Consider the following 13,706-nt stretch of genomic DNA (forward strand, 5'->3'; position numbering starts at 1 on the left):
CCTAGTTCCTCCTCCTCCTCCTCCTCCTTCTCCTCCTCTCAGGGTTTCTCTGTATAGCCCTGGCTCTCCTGGAACTCACTCTGTAGACCAGGCTAGCTTCGAACTCAGAAATCTGCCTGCTAGTTCTTAGCTTCAGAGTAGAGGGGAGGAAAATCTGGTCTTTCATTTTAAACAGTGTGAAACCCACCCCTTCCTACTCCCCTTAAAAACCAATATGACAAATCTCCTCATGAACAACATTCCCCTTTGGTCTAATATTTTCCAAGTATTTATTTTTAGGTCTCACAGCTGTGTGTGTGTGTGTGTGTGTGTGTGTGTGTGTGTGTGTGTGTAGTATGTGCATATGCAGGTACCTGCAGAGGACCCCTCTGGAGCTGGAGTTACAGGAAATTGTGAGCTGCCTGATTTGGGTGGGTGCTGGGAACTGAACTCCAGTTCTGCGGAAGAGCATCAAGTCCTCTTAACTACTGAATCACCTCCCCAGTCATGTATACACACAAACATGTTATATGTCACACATACACACACACACACACACACACACACACACACATCAGGCTACTCCAGAATGATCTATAACCATTTCCTGTTGTCCATGAGGTTATGATTAAACAGCCAAAACCATGAGAAACTAGATAATGATTGTAAATCACTATCACAAGGAAAGACTGGAGACTGGGTGGCTTAGCTACAATAGAAAATTCCTCATATTTCTGGGAAGTTCAATGTTCAGGTGCTGATGGACTTGTGGTCTGATGAGAACCTCTTGTTTCTTTCTTTCTTTCTTTCTTTCTTTCTTTGTTTTTAAGATTTATTTATTACATATAAGTACACTGTAGCTGTCTTCAGACATCCCAGAAGAGGGCATCAGATCTCATTACGGATGGTTGTGAGCCATCACGTGGTTTCTGGGATTTGAACTCAGGACCTTCAGAAGAGCAGTCAGTGCCCTTACCCGCTGAGCCGTCTCTCCAGCCTGAGAGCCTATATTTTGACTCATGTATGATGACTTTCTTATTGTGCTTTTCTAATAAGTCAAAGGTTTAAGGAAGCTCAACTCTCATCATTCATCAGGACACTAATCTCATCCCCTAAACCTCTCTCTAATGTGAGTAGTTCTTCAACCTGTGAGGTATGGGGCAAGGACGTAAGTATTCAGCTTCTTGCTTTGTGTGTGTTGAATGTAGGTGAAATTGTGTTTCTATACTGTGGAGGCCGGAGACAGGTCTTCCTTTGTTGTATTCTGCTTTGCTTTTTCAAGGTAAGGTCACTCATTGAATATGGACTGAACCTTATTGATTCAGCTAAATTTGATGGCCAGCAAACCCCAAGTATCTTTCTGTCTCTGCCCCCTTAATGTTCCATTCTGTCAGGCTTTATTTATGTGTTTTTTGGTTTGTGTGGAGAACCAGAACCAATAGTATCCATAAAAATAAATATAAGGCTGGGTGAAGTGGAAACTTATGGTTTCTTTGGAAAGTCAGTTATGTCAAGTGATGTTTTGCTGGGGCACACAGGTGAAAGAATGTTTTGCTGAAGCAAACGCATGAAAGGATGCATGATGGAGGAATATAAATATGACCCCACAGACAGTGGGAGCTAAGCATTGGTTTTGTTTCACCTTGCTCCTCTTCGCTAAAGACAAACACATATTTGTATGCCTTACATTGCATTGCTGAGCTCTGCTTGTAGTGATGCCTTAGAGAGAAACATGACAAAGAACTTCTTGTGAGGTTCCTGTGGTTTCTTGCCACTTCCAAGGCCTTGGGCAGGTTGGCGAGCCTTGCTGTTTTTTATGGATTGAACTACCCTTGTTGGTTCCTGTATGGTGACTGCCAAGTGGAGTAGACAGCAGCTGCTGGTTCATGTGTGGTGTCTGCTGACAGGACTGAACTGCAGCTGTTGATTCATATTTGGTGTTTGCTACAGGACTGCACTGCTGATACCCTGACAACAAAAATTGGACTCACCCCCAAAGAACTATTTTTAAACAGGTCTACTTCCTCCATGTCTTCATAACTTTTCTCTTCTACTACCTCCGGTGGGTGGTGGGCTAGAAGAGAGGTTGGACATATATTAAAGTAGGTTGAGAAAAATGTATGCCTATACCTGGGTGTGGTGGCATTTGCCTTTAATCCTAGCACTCAGAAGACAAAGGTGAAGGGTCTTGGTGAGTGCAAGGCTAGCCCAGTCTACATAGCAAGTTTCAGCCCAACCTGGGCTTCATAGTGAGACTTGATCTGAAATAGATATATAAAATATCTGGGGTTAGAGAGATAGGTCAGTGGTTAAGAGCACTTCCAGAGAATCTGAGTTCAGTCCCTAGCACCCATAGCAGGCAGTCTAGAACCACCTGTAACTCCAGTTCTAAGGCACCTGACTCTCAATTTCATGCCCTCCCCCCACATGTGGTATGTACTCACACAGATGAAATAGTTTAATAGGAGTAGGGGCTAGCTAGTCTCAGTGGGAGGTCTCTATAGGGGAGCAGCCTCAGGCTGTACATATTTGGGAAGAGGAAGCTATGGCTAATAATAACTATATACTGGTCAATTATTTATAACATAAATGCTCATATGTACTTGGATCAGAGGAAGGCTTTGCCATCTCTCTGCGCCTCACACAAAATTTGCATTTCCGTGGGACTGAGGCCACACTGCACCTGGCTGCACTCAGCTCAATCTCAGTAATATATACTCCTTCAGGGCTTCCTCTGCTCCCTACATTCTGCCACTGCCTTTCTGGTCCTGAGCCAGCCCCCTGTGGATTAGATACAATCATCTACACTGATGAGGGTGACTTCTTTGGTAATAGAAAACTCCATCATGCCACTGCAAAACCTAAAGCTTCCCCCATCACAGCTGTGTCTTGGACCCTTCACCCTAAAGTTAATCCATTCTGACCATTTAGCTAAGGAGGCATGCAAGTATAATTTCACCATGCAGAGGTTAAGGATTACTGCATACGTCCCTCCGTCCACAGAGACAGAGATCCTGTCTCAAACAAAAAAGGGAGAAAGAGACAATCAAAGGAAGAAGCCATCAGACCGCTGATCTAAGACATTAGCTTCCTGCGAGGAGGAAAAATATTTGTAAAAACAAAATTAAAAACCTATTCTTGCAAGGTGTGGCATCTCGCCTCTGTAATCTTAGCAGCTAGGAGTCTGGGGTGAGGAGGACGGCTGCATTTTGAGACACCGAAGGAACACAGTGAGTTCTAGGGTGGCCAAGCCTGTAGAGTAAGACTATTTCTTTCTTTCTTTCTTTCTTTTTTTTTTTTAAGATTTATTTATTTATTTATTTATTTATTTATTATATGTAAGTACACTGTAGCTGTCTTCAGACACTCCAGAAGAGGGCGTCAGATCTTGTTACGGATGGTTGTGAGCCACCATGTGGTTGCTGGGATTTGAACTCTGGACCTTTGGAAGAGCAGTCGGGTGCTCTTACCTACTGAGCCATCTCACCAGCCCGAGTAAGACTATTTCAAGCCGGGCCTGGTGGCACAGGCCTTTAATCCCAGCACTCGGGAGGCAGAGGCAGGCGGATTTCTGAGTTCGAGGCCAGCCTGGTCTACCAAGTGAGTTCCAGGACAGCCAGAGCTATACAGAGAAACCCTGTCTCGAAAAACCAAAAAAAAAAAAAAAAAAAAGACTATTTCAAACCTAATCCAAACACCAAAGGGAACCAATCACTCCACTGGGATATTTGTTACAAGAGATAAGACCTAAGGGCACTGGCTGCTCTTCCAGAGGACCCATTTTCATTCCTACCATCCACATGGCAGCTCACAACTGTGAGTTGCATTCCAGGGGAACTGACACCCTCATACAGACATGCATACAGTCAAAATACTGGTGCACATAAAATAAGTAAATAAATCTAAGAAAGAAAAAAAAAAAGCAAAAGCACTCATAGACATACGATGTACATGACTGTGAACAAGTATAAATGAGAGATAGGAAATGACGCTAAAGTCAAATTTCACCAGAGGATACCAAAGTATAATCAGACTTAAAAAACCTCAGTGTCAAATAATAACACTAATATTGAAAAAAGGGGTTTATAGCTCATGTGTGTAGTTCTGATCTGTCATGGCCAAGGGTTTGATTTCTTTTACTGCAAAACCAAAACAAAAAAAAGGACCTGACATTGAAGGTCCAAAATTCTTATCAGATTTGGGGCATGCACCACTTTTTTGTTTTGTTTTTTTTTGAGACAGGGTTTCTCTGTATAGTCATGGCTGTTCTGGAACTCACTCTGTAGACCAGGCTGGCCTTGAACTCAGAAATCTGCCTGCCTCTGCCTCCCAAGTGCTGGGATTAAAGGCATGTGCCACCACTGCCTGGCCTATGCACCACTTTTATTTGGGTCAAATTAGCATGCGGATACTGTTGACATAAATTTTTTGCAACCTACATTTAATAAGGGTTCCACCTCTCCTCTAGCCCATTGGCAAAGGTAGTAGAAAAGAAAAGTTATTAGGATATGGGGGAAGTGGACCTGTTCAGCAATAGTTCTTTGGGGGTGAGCTCGATCTTCTTGGGCAGCAGTTCAGTCTTGTAGCAAACACCAAATAAGACTCAGCAGCTGCAGACCAGTCCTCTAGGCAGTCACCACACACGAACCAGTACCTACTGTCTAGTCCTTTTGGCAAGCAGACACCAGGCATAAACCAGCAGCTGTAGTTCAATCCTGAAGGAACCACCAGGCTCATCAATCAGCTAGAAGAGGCAAGCTGCTGTAGGAACCTCAAAAGCAGTACTTGGGCAAGTTTCTCTCACTGGTGGCATTACCATGAGCTGGGCTCAACCACACTATGTAAAGCATGTCATTAGCGAAGAATAGTGAGGTGGAGCAAACCAAACCAATGATCACTGCTCATCTCCCACTGTCTGTGGGGTCATATCTATACTCTCCTGTCACAGGTCATTCCACATGTTTGCTATATTAAAATATCCTTTCACCCGTGTCTGCTTCAGGAAAACAGCCTTTCACTTGTCTGCTTTAGCAAGGCATCCTTTCACCTGTGTGCCCCAGCAAAACATCATTTGGCATAAATAACTTTCCAACGAAACTAGAAGTTTCTACTTCAGGATACATTTGTGCCCATTTGATGACTTCAGTGCTGCAGGGATTCTCTGTTTTTTTTAAATAAAAAAAAAAAAAAAAAGGAAAATTGGAGAGGTGGTTCAGCATTTAAGAGCACATACTGCTCTTGCAGAGGACCTGAGTTTGGTCCTTCCACCTGAATTGGTGGGGGGTGGGTACTTAAAGTGGAAACCTTAGGGTTCTTTGGAAAGTCAGTTGTGTTGGATGGTGTTTTGTTGGAGCAAACGCGTGAAGGAGCGCTCTCCTGAAGCGGGCGCGGGTAAAAGGATGGTTCACTAAGGCAGATTGTAAAGGACCCTTTCACTGAAGCAAGCACGGTGAAAGGACATTCTCCTAAAGCAAGCGCGTGAAAGGACACGTAATGAAGGATTCTTCGATAACAACACGAATGTATTGGTTTGCTTTACATTGTGTAGTTGAGTTACATTTGTCGGGACTCCAAAGAAAGAAACGAACCAAAAAACTTCTGCTAGGGTGCCAGTGGCTTGCCGCTTCCTCAGACTTGGGCCGATTGGCAGAATGATGTCAGCTGAGACAGACTCCTGTGAAGTTTTGCTAAGACAGATTCACATGATACAAGATACATGAGGCAAGATACATGGAGATGCAAGACCCACGGAGGACAGGTGATGTTTGGAGGGAGTGTTAATAGGACTCAACACACCTTGAGAGAGGCTTGCTTGTAGAGCTAGCTCTGCAATGCTTTTTAGTCTTGAGTCTTTGCCAGTCTTTGCTTCCCTGAAAGAGACATGGCAAAGAACTTCTCCTGGTGTCCCTCTTGGTCCTGGTTCCTCCCGCTGACTCGTGCCTGGCTGTCTCTGCTAGGTTGTACCACCACTGCTGATTCATGGTTGCTATCCCAAATCTACCAGACTGGATTTTTGGTATACTCGTGAAGTATTTGTGAATGGATTGAGCTGCTGCTGCTGACCTGTGAACTAAACTGTTACTTTCCCGACAGCACAGATGGGATTTGCTTCAAAGAACACTTTCTGAACAGGTCCACTTCCCCTGTAGCTTTACTTCTCCACTACCTCTGGTGGGTGGTGGGCTAGAAGGGAGGTTAAAGTGTTTAAGAACCATTATTAAAAGTAAGCTTTGAGGACTGGAGAGATGGCTCAGTGGTTAAGGGCACTGACTGTTCTTCCAGAGGTCCTGAGTTCAATTCCCAGCAACCACATGGTGGCTCACAACCATCTGTAATGGGATCTGATGCCCTCTTCTGGTGCGTCTGAAGGCCACAACAGTGTACTCACATACATTAAATAAATACATAAATCTTAATTTAAAAAAATTTTTTTACAAAAAAAAAGTAAGCTTTGAAAAAATTAAAATTACAGGTATTCATAACCACTCCAGCGTCAGGGGATTTGACACCCTCTTTTAGCCTCTGTGGGCAACAGATTCATATGCATTCCCTATATACACATATCCATACTCACACTTAGACATATACATATGGATACATAATTACACACACACACACACACACACACACACACACACACAGAGTTAAAAATAAAAATGAGCCGGGCGGTGGTGGCCCATGCCTTTAATCCCAGCACTTGGGAGGCAGAGGCAGGCAGATTTCTTAGTTCAAGGCCAGCGTGGTCTACAGAGTGAGTTCCAGGACAGACAGGGCTACACAGAGAAAAACCAAAAAAAAAAAAAAAAAAAAAAAAAAAAAAGAAAGGCAGGATTATGGCAGAACATGCCTTTCATTCCAGTACTTGGGAGGCAGAGTCAAATCTTTGTGAGTTCAAAACCAAGCCTGGTCTAGGTATTGAGTTCCAGGCCACATATATAGCGAGACCCTGTCTCAAATACCCCAAATAAGCCAGGCAGGGTAGCACATGCCTTTAGTCCTAGTGCTTGGGAGTTAGAGGCAGGCAGAACTGTTCCGGGACAGGCAGGGTTATGCAGGAAACTCTGTCTTGAAAAACAAACAAACAAACAAACTAAAAGAACAATTGAAATAATTAATTATAACCATACATGTAAAGAAGGTAACTGACTGTAAAATGGTCATTGCTGTTCAAAAACTGGAACAGCAGGAACTACTTCCTTTGTAACCCTGGTGACAAGCAGAGCAGGAGGCCTTGGATCAGCAGGTTGGAAGAGATGGATGAAGGTTGGATAGGCCAAGTGTGAACAGGTCAGGCAGGGGTCAGGAACTCTGCAGGATCCAAGGGTTACAAAGTCTAAGGTGAAGGGAAGTCAGCTGTGGTGGGACTTGCTGAGATCTGCCTGAGGAACAAAGTACCGTCCCTTTTCCCTCACTCCCCTTTGCCTGGCTGGGGCTCCACCTACCCCAGGGCTCAACCTGGGTTTGGAACCAAGGAGAGAGCAGTATGCTTTTAAGTCAGACAGATAATGGGACTATAATTTTCCCAGGTTTCCTTTCTCTTACTGAGTGTTAGCTCTGGATTTACAGGTACCCAATCTCATACAATGATATTAAAGAGTAACTGCTGTGTTTACCAGACTGTCTGGCAGTTTTCCAATAAATTTCATTCCAAACAGTGCTCCTCAGCCGTAGGTGCACATTACATTTATTTGGTTGAGTTTAATAATAATAAAAAAATACTGGTGCCAATGCCCTTCACTAATTAAGTTCTTCAGTTGGTCTGAGGTCTAAGCATTGATAGGTTTTAAAAGTTTTCCAGCTGATTCTAGTAGGTAGCCACATGCTCGGAACCACTGGTTTAAAACATTTGGAAAAGTTTTAATCAACTAATTTTTTACTTTTGAGACACAGTCTTACGTTGCCTAGGCTAGCCCTGAACTTCTGATCCTCCTTGCCTTTAACCTCCTAAGTGTTGGGGTTTCGAGCATGCACCATCATGACCGGCTTAGTCTATTTTAAACAGGATTGTTTAATGTGATTTTTTAATAAATAATGAAATCATTTTTAAGACACACTGTCTTCAAAGAACTTTCTTAGTACTCATGTTTGCTGAAGTCAACATATGTATGAATTCAACAAATCTGCAGTTGATTTAATTTTCTATGTTTCTCTTGAAACTCTTTACTGTCATTACCTGCCTTAGGGTTTCACTATTACATGGTGAACAGACACCATGACCAATGCAAGTCTTATAAAGAACAACACTTAGCTGGGGCTGGCTTATAGGTTCAGAGGTTCAGTTCATTATCATCAAGGCAGGAGCATGGCAGCATCCAGGTAGGCATGGTGCAGGCAGAGCTGAGAGCTCTACATCTTCATCTGAAGGCGGCTAGTGGAAGACTGGCTTCCAGGCAGTTAGGACTAGGGTATTAAAGCCCACACCCACAGTGACACACCTAGTCCAACAGGGCCACACCTTCTAATAGTGCCACTCCCTGGGCTGAGCATATACAAACCATCACATAACCTTTGCCCAGATCACAACATACCGATTTGATAGAGTAATCGCAACCCGTATGGTGGGTTATCTGGAGCAGCTATCAGACACTGAGTTTAGGGAGAAAGACCCAGGGCGTCTTGTTGTGAGACTTTTGATGGGCTGTGGAAATTCAACAATGAGATTAGTATGGGCTTAGCAATGATCAATAATAAGAGCTCCTTCCTGGTTTTGGAGACAGGTTAAAAGTATTACATCCTTTGTGGTATCTTAGCCTTTTTAAGAAAAACAACAAAACCCACCACCACCACCACCACCACCACCACCACCATTTACTTTATATTTATGTGCCTGTGCACTACATGCATACAGGAACAGAGGTCAGAAGAGGTGTCCAATCCCAGTTGGTTGGGAGCTGTCCTGGAGGTGCTGGGAACTGAACCCAGGTCCTCTGCAAAAGTAGCAAAGTACTCTTGACCTACCCAGCCTCTATCGAGCCTTTAGGCTTCTCAAAAAAAAAAAAAAAAAAAAAAAAAAAGAGAGATTACTTTAAAGGAAGACAGGAAAGGAAGAAGACTCATTAACATACAGAATTGGGAGCCTAAGAGTGTAATAAAGGTCACGAATTCAACCAGTAGAGACTAAAATTGTCCCGAGATCACACAACAAGACAGACCCAAAGTCTGGAGACTGAGAGATAGGTCTAGAACTGGACGCTTTATCTTTCTGGTTCAGATTGACACCTGGCCATTTTACGATCTGTGAGTGACATCCCTTTTACTTCCTGTAGGTCGGCTTCTCAGACTTTCCTGTACCTTCTCCTCACTAGCCCTGCTAACTCTAGTGTGTATTCTGTTGAGACCCATCTCCACTGATGTGCATTTACTAAGTGATTATTGGTGTCCAGGTTCAGGAAACGCCAGAACAGAGCGGCCTCTGCTCAGTCGAGTGCCAACTTGGGATAGAACCCTGGAGCCAACCATGGCTGTACTTCTGAGCTTGGTTTGGTCTTCGCTCAGACTAGGGGTAAATGTACTCCAAGGAGAAAGGAATGTCAGGTGGATTCGTGGACTTGACCAGACTTTTCTAGGAGCTAATGGAAGGGATGAAGGACCGGCTTGCACATCAGGGAGTCGAGCCAGTATAACCAGACTTAGGCTCAGGGTCTGCCTGAAGTCGCAGCTGGTAAGAAGGCGGGCGAGTAGGAGAGGCGGAGGAGTGGAGGCTATAGACAGGGAGGAACTGAAAGAGGCGCGGCAAGAGCTGAAAGGAGAAAGCTCATTGAGACACAGGCTGGTAAGGGCTGAGCCAGAAACTCCTGGGCGGGACCAGGGCGGGGCCTAGGAGGGCTACAGAGGGAGGCGGAGTCGAAGGGCCGGAGGAGGAGCCTGAGCAAGGGCGGAGCCTAAGAGAGAAGGGAGGAACTATAGGAGGGAAAGTTGCACGGCGAGGGGGAGGAACCTGGGAGGAGGCGGAGTTTAGAGGGAGCCAGGATGAACTGTAGGAGGTGGAGTCTCAGAGGAGGGGGCGGAGCCTAGGTACAGGAGTTGTGGGGGGAGGGGAAAAAGGCCTCCCGGGCCTCGGCCGCCCAAACGTGTTCTTGGCCCGCGGGTCAGGCTCCCGAGTGCTTCCCCACTCTGTTCTTCCGTGGGGTGGATCCTCGGAGTCTCCTTGAGGCACGGACTCTGGTGGTCGCGGTGGAGGAGGACTCCTGCATCGCTCCAGGGCGGGCCGCTGCCGTGCCCGGGCCGGGGGACCGCCGCCTCCCGGAGCGCGTGGGGCCGGCATGGAGCTCTTTCAGGCCAAGGACCACTACATCCTGCAGCAGGGCGAGCGTGCCCTGTGGTGCAGCCGGCGCGACGGCGGCCTGCAGCTCCGACCGGGTGAGGCGCGCGGCGCGGGCTGGGTGGGGCGCGCGGGCCAGCTGGAGTGCGGGGGGGCGCGGCCCGGGCCCCTCCGGGCCAGGGATCGCGAGGCTGGGCGGGACGCTTGGGGATGTCAGCGGCCGCCGCTTCGGGGAGTACTCCTGACTGAGGGAGGCGGGAAGGCCGGTCACCCCCTTTAGTGCACCTCCTCCAGTATCTGGGGCCTGGGGTGCGGGAACCCGGTCCCTTATGAAGCCCCCGTAGGCCTCCACCTGCAATGTCTTCTCACGGTCCAGCGTGGGAAGTTCTGGGTTCCAGTTCCATCAGTTCAGTGGAACCTTCTGCGGGACACTCCTTGTTAAGTTCTGGGGGGTTCCAGTTCCATCAGTTCAGTGGAACCTTCTGCGGGACACTCCTTGTTGACATCCTTGAGTTGTTCTCGGTCACTTATTAAAGAGTGACTTCAGGACGGTTACCTCACAGGACTTGCTCAAAAACTAGTGTATGAATTGCCATTTTCGAGAAGAAGTTGTGTTGGATGTCTGTCGCACACAGTTAGGAGAGGTCAAAGTCTCCAGCCACCAGTTGGCTTTAGAAAACTTTGTTTGCAGTTAGTTGGGTTAAGCAGCAGCTCTTGTTCTCAGACAGCTGCGGTCAGTTAGCGCTCTGAGGAGTTTGGGTAGCTTCTCCTTAGTTCGCCAGTGCTTTTTTTCTTCATTGGTCAACATCTTTTTACTTTAGGAAAAGTGAGACTGGAACTCTTGAACGAGCCACGGCATTGGACGTTTTCCTGTGTTCCTTGAGTGAATCCAGTAGAATAACTTCAAGGGAGCTTTTTAGGTCATCTTGTTACCTCTTAGGGGATGGCTAAGGACCGGTCCTTTAGTGTCATCGTGTCAAACCCCACAGTAGCCTGAAGGAGTAGGGTCAGGGTCTTCTTTCTCAGGTGATGAGAGAAGTGTGAGATCCCAGAGAGTGGAGTGGTTTGGGGACACTTTTCTGTAGTGTCCACTGCAAGAGCGGTGAAGGAGAACTTTTTTCTTCTTCAGAAATACGGCTCTGGTTGTATTTTCTTGCCGCTGTATTTTTATTTCCTCTTTTCAGAATGGAGGCACTACCGTGTCTACAGGAAGACTTTTGGTGACCTTGGCATAGATGATGGGCTTCTCTACCCTAATCTGACCGCTTTCCTAGCCTGCCACCCTCGTGAGGTGTAAAGCAGGGGGGGATTTGGCTGTAAAAGTCCCATGAGCCAAATTCCTGGGAGCTGGAATGCATAAGTGGAGGGAGCTTGGAGTCCTTCTCAACCCATCAGACAGGACTTTTCCTCTCGGCAGGTCAGTTTCCTCAGCCAGAAAGCTTAGGGGACCTTTTCTGGAGCTAGCCATGAGGTTTGGGTTGCCTTTGTTTGTCCAAGGTTCATATCAGAGAGCAAACTTAAAACTTTTCGCCATTATAAAGTTTGGTATAGCTTCTCAGTTCAGTTTATCTCATTTCATAGATACGTATTTCATCACCCTCATACGTAGGTAGCGCCTAGAGGAAGGCAGAGGCCATCATAGTTCAGAGTTAACAGGCCTTTGTGAGCCTTAGATGTCCAAGCTGAGTACATGAAGCATCCTGTAGTTATTAAATAGTTTAGCCTATCCAGTGTTTAAGATCGTACAGCTATTTTAGTAATATTTACTTGATCTGAATGCTCTTTAGGTCTTTTTGTTAAATCTATGCAGAGTTATTTCAAATTCTCTTTATTGAACATTGTTTTCTCATTATGGTGAGTGTTGCTGTTGTTTGAAGTGACAGAGTTAAAATCTTTAGTTTTTTTCCCTTTGGTTAGTCAACAACAGAATAGACTACTGACCAAATTTGTTTTGTCTTGTTTTTGTTTTTGTATTACAAGTGGTGTTATAGGACCAACCAGTGCTGGGATTGTGATTTTTACACACTGAATGACCAGAAACAGGAAGTTTTCTTTTTCCTGGAGATATCAGAAAAAAAAGTGATAATGATATTTAAGGCTAAAATAACCACTTCTGTAGCTTGGAATCCCTGTGACTTTCTGTTCCACCCCTCCCCCCCACTCCACTCCCCCCCTCCCCCCCACCTACTTCACTGTGTGAGACTCCTATTCAAGGCCCGTCTGCCCTGGGCTAGTCTGGCCCTCATCCATGGGACAGTTATTGGTCACATTTATTTTCTTTCTTGACATTTTGCGTCATTTGTACACACCTCAGTTATAACCCTCTCTCTCTATTTTTTTTTTAAAGATTTGTTTATTTTATTTATATGGGTACACTGTTGCTATCTTCAGACACACCAGAAGAGGGCATTGGATCCCATGTGGTTGCCAGGATTTGAACTCAGGACCTCTGGAAGAGCTCTTAACCACTGAGTCATCTCTCCAGCCCACCTTCTCTATATATTATGTGATGCTAGTTTGTGTCTTCTCCAGTGGACACCAGACTCCTCAGCACAAGGCCTTGTTTTACTAATCCTGGTGTCTCTGGGCTGAAGAGTGTTTATGATACAGAACATGCTTCATGATTGAGTTAACCCGAATTAAATATAACTCTTCGTTTCCTCACCCTTAAATTATTGATGTGAAAAAAAAAAAGATGATTTAGGCCCCAATTTGATGTTTCCCCCCTCTCCCCATCTTGCTGTGTAGCCTAGGCTAGCCTAAAACTGACTGTAGCTAGTCTCAAATTCAACATTCCTTTTGCCTCTGCCTCCTCCTCAGTTTTGGGATTACAGGTGTGGCCTATGGCACTTAGCTGAGTCACTCTTTTTAAGGGATTTATTTAGGCAAGAGTGGTGGTGACCAAACCAGGCAGTGGTGGCGCATGCCTTTAATCCCAGCACTTGCAAAGGCAGGCAGATTTCTGAGTTCGAGGCCAGCGTGGTCTACAGAGTGAGTTCCAGGACAGCCAGGGCTACACAGAGAAACTGTGGCTCGAAAAACAAAAAAACAAAAACAAAACAAAAAGTGGTGGTGACCACCTTGAATCCCAACACTCAAGAGGCAGAGGCAGGTGGGTCTCTTGTGAGTTTGAGGCCAGCCTAATCTACATATCGGATTTGGGACAGCCAGAGCTACGTAATTGAGAGGTTCTGTCTCAAACAAAACAAACAAAAAATTTATTTAATTGGGTAGAAAATTGACAACAGTTCAAGAAATGTGAGAATTTACACCTGTATTTTTTCCTCTGATACACCAGCATCTGCTTCCCCCCCTTCCCACCCACCCCCGCCTTGGGTGTGTGTGTGTGTGTGTGTGTGTGTGAGACACAGGATTCCTTATTTTTTGACACTTAATTTTTTTTAAATAGTATAAATATTTGTTTTTATTTTCCTAACAGTGGTGAGTAGTCTATATTTTTGTAAAG

The 13,706-nt window shown here is 45.4% G+C and overlaps 1 protein-coding gene across 3 annotated transcripts in view; it reads left to right on the forward strand.

Annotated features, from left to right (window-relative positions):
• The first annotated feature begins 10,009 nt into the window (after positions 1-10,009).
• Inpp5f (inositol polyphosphate-5-phosphatase F) overlaps positions 10,010-13,706 on the forward strand; it is an 85,920-nt gene continuing 82,223 nt past the window's right edge. For all 3 annotated transcript variants that reach the window (XM_029543148.1, XM_021207855.2, XM_029543197.1), the window contains exon 1: positions 10,010-10,338. In XM_029543148.1, coding sequence (XP_029399008.1) covers positions 10,242-10,338 — 97 coding nt within the window. In that variant the 5' untranslated portion in view covers positions 10,010-10,241. The remainder of the gene's footprint in view (positions 10,339-13,706) is intronic.

Source organism: Mus pahari, chromosome 1 (genome assembly GCF_900095145.1).
Source record: "Mus pahari chromosome 1, PAHARI_EIJ_v1.1, whole genome shotgun sequence".
Taxonomy (NCBI): Eukaryota; Metazoa; Chordata; class Mammalia; order Rodentia; family Muridae; genus Mus; species Mus pahari.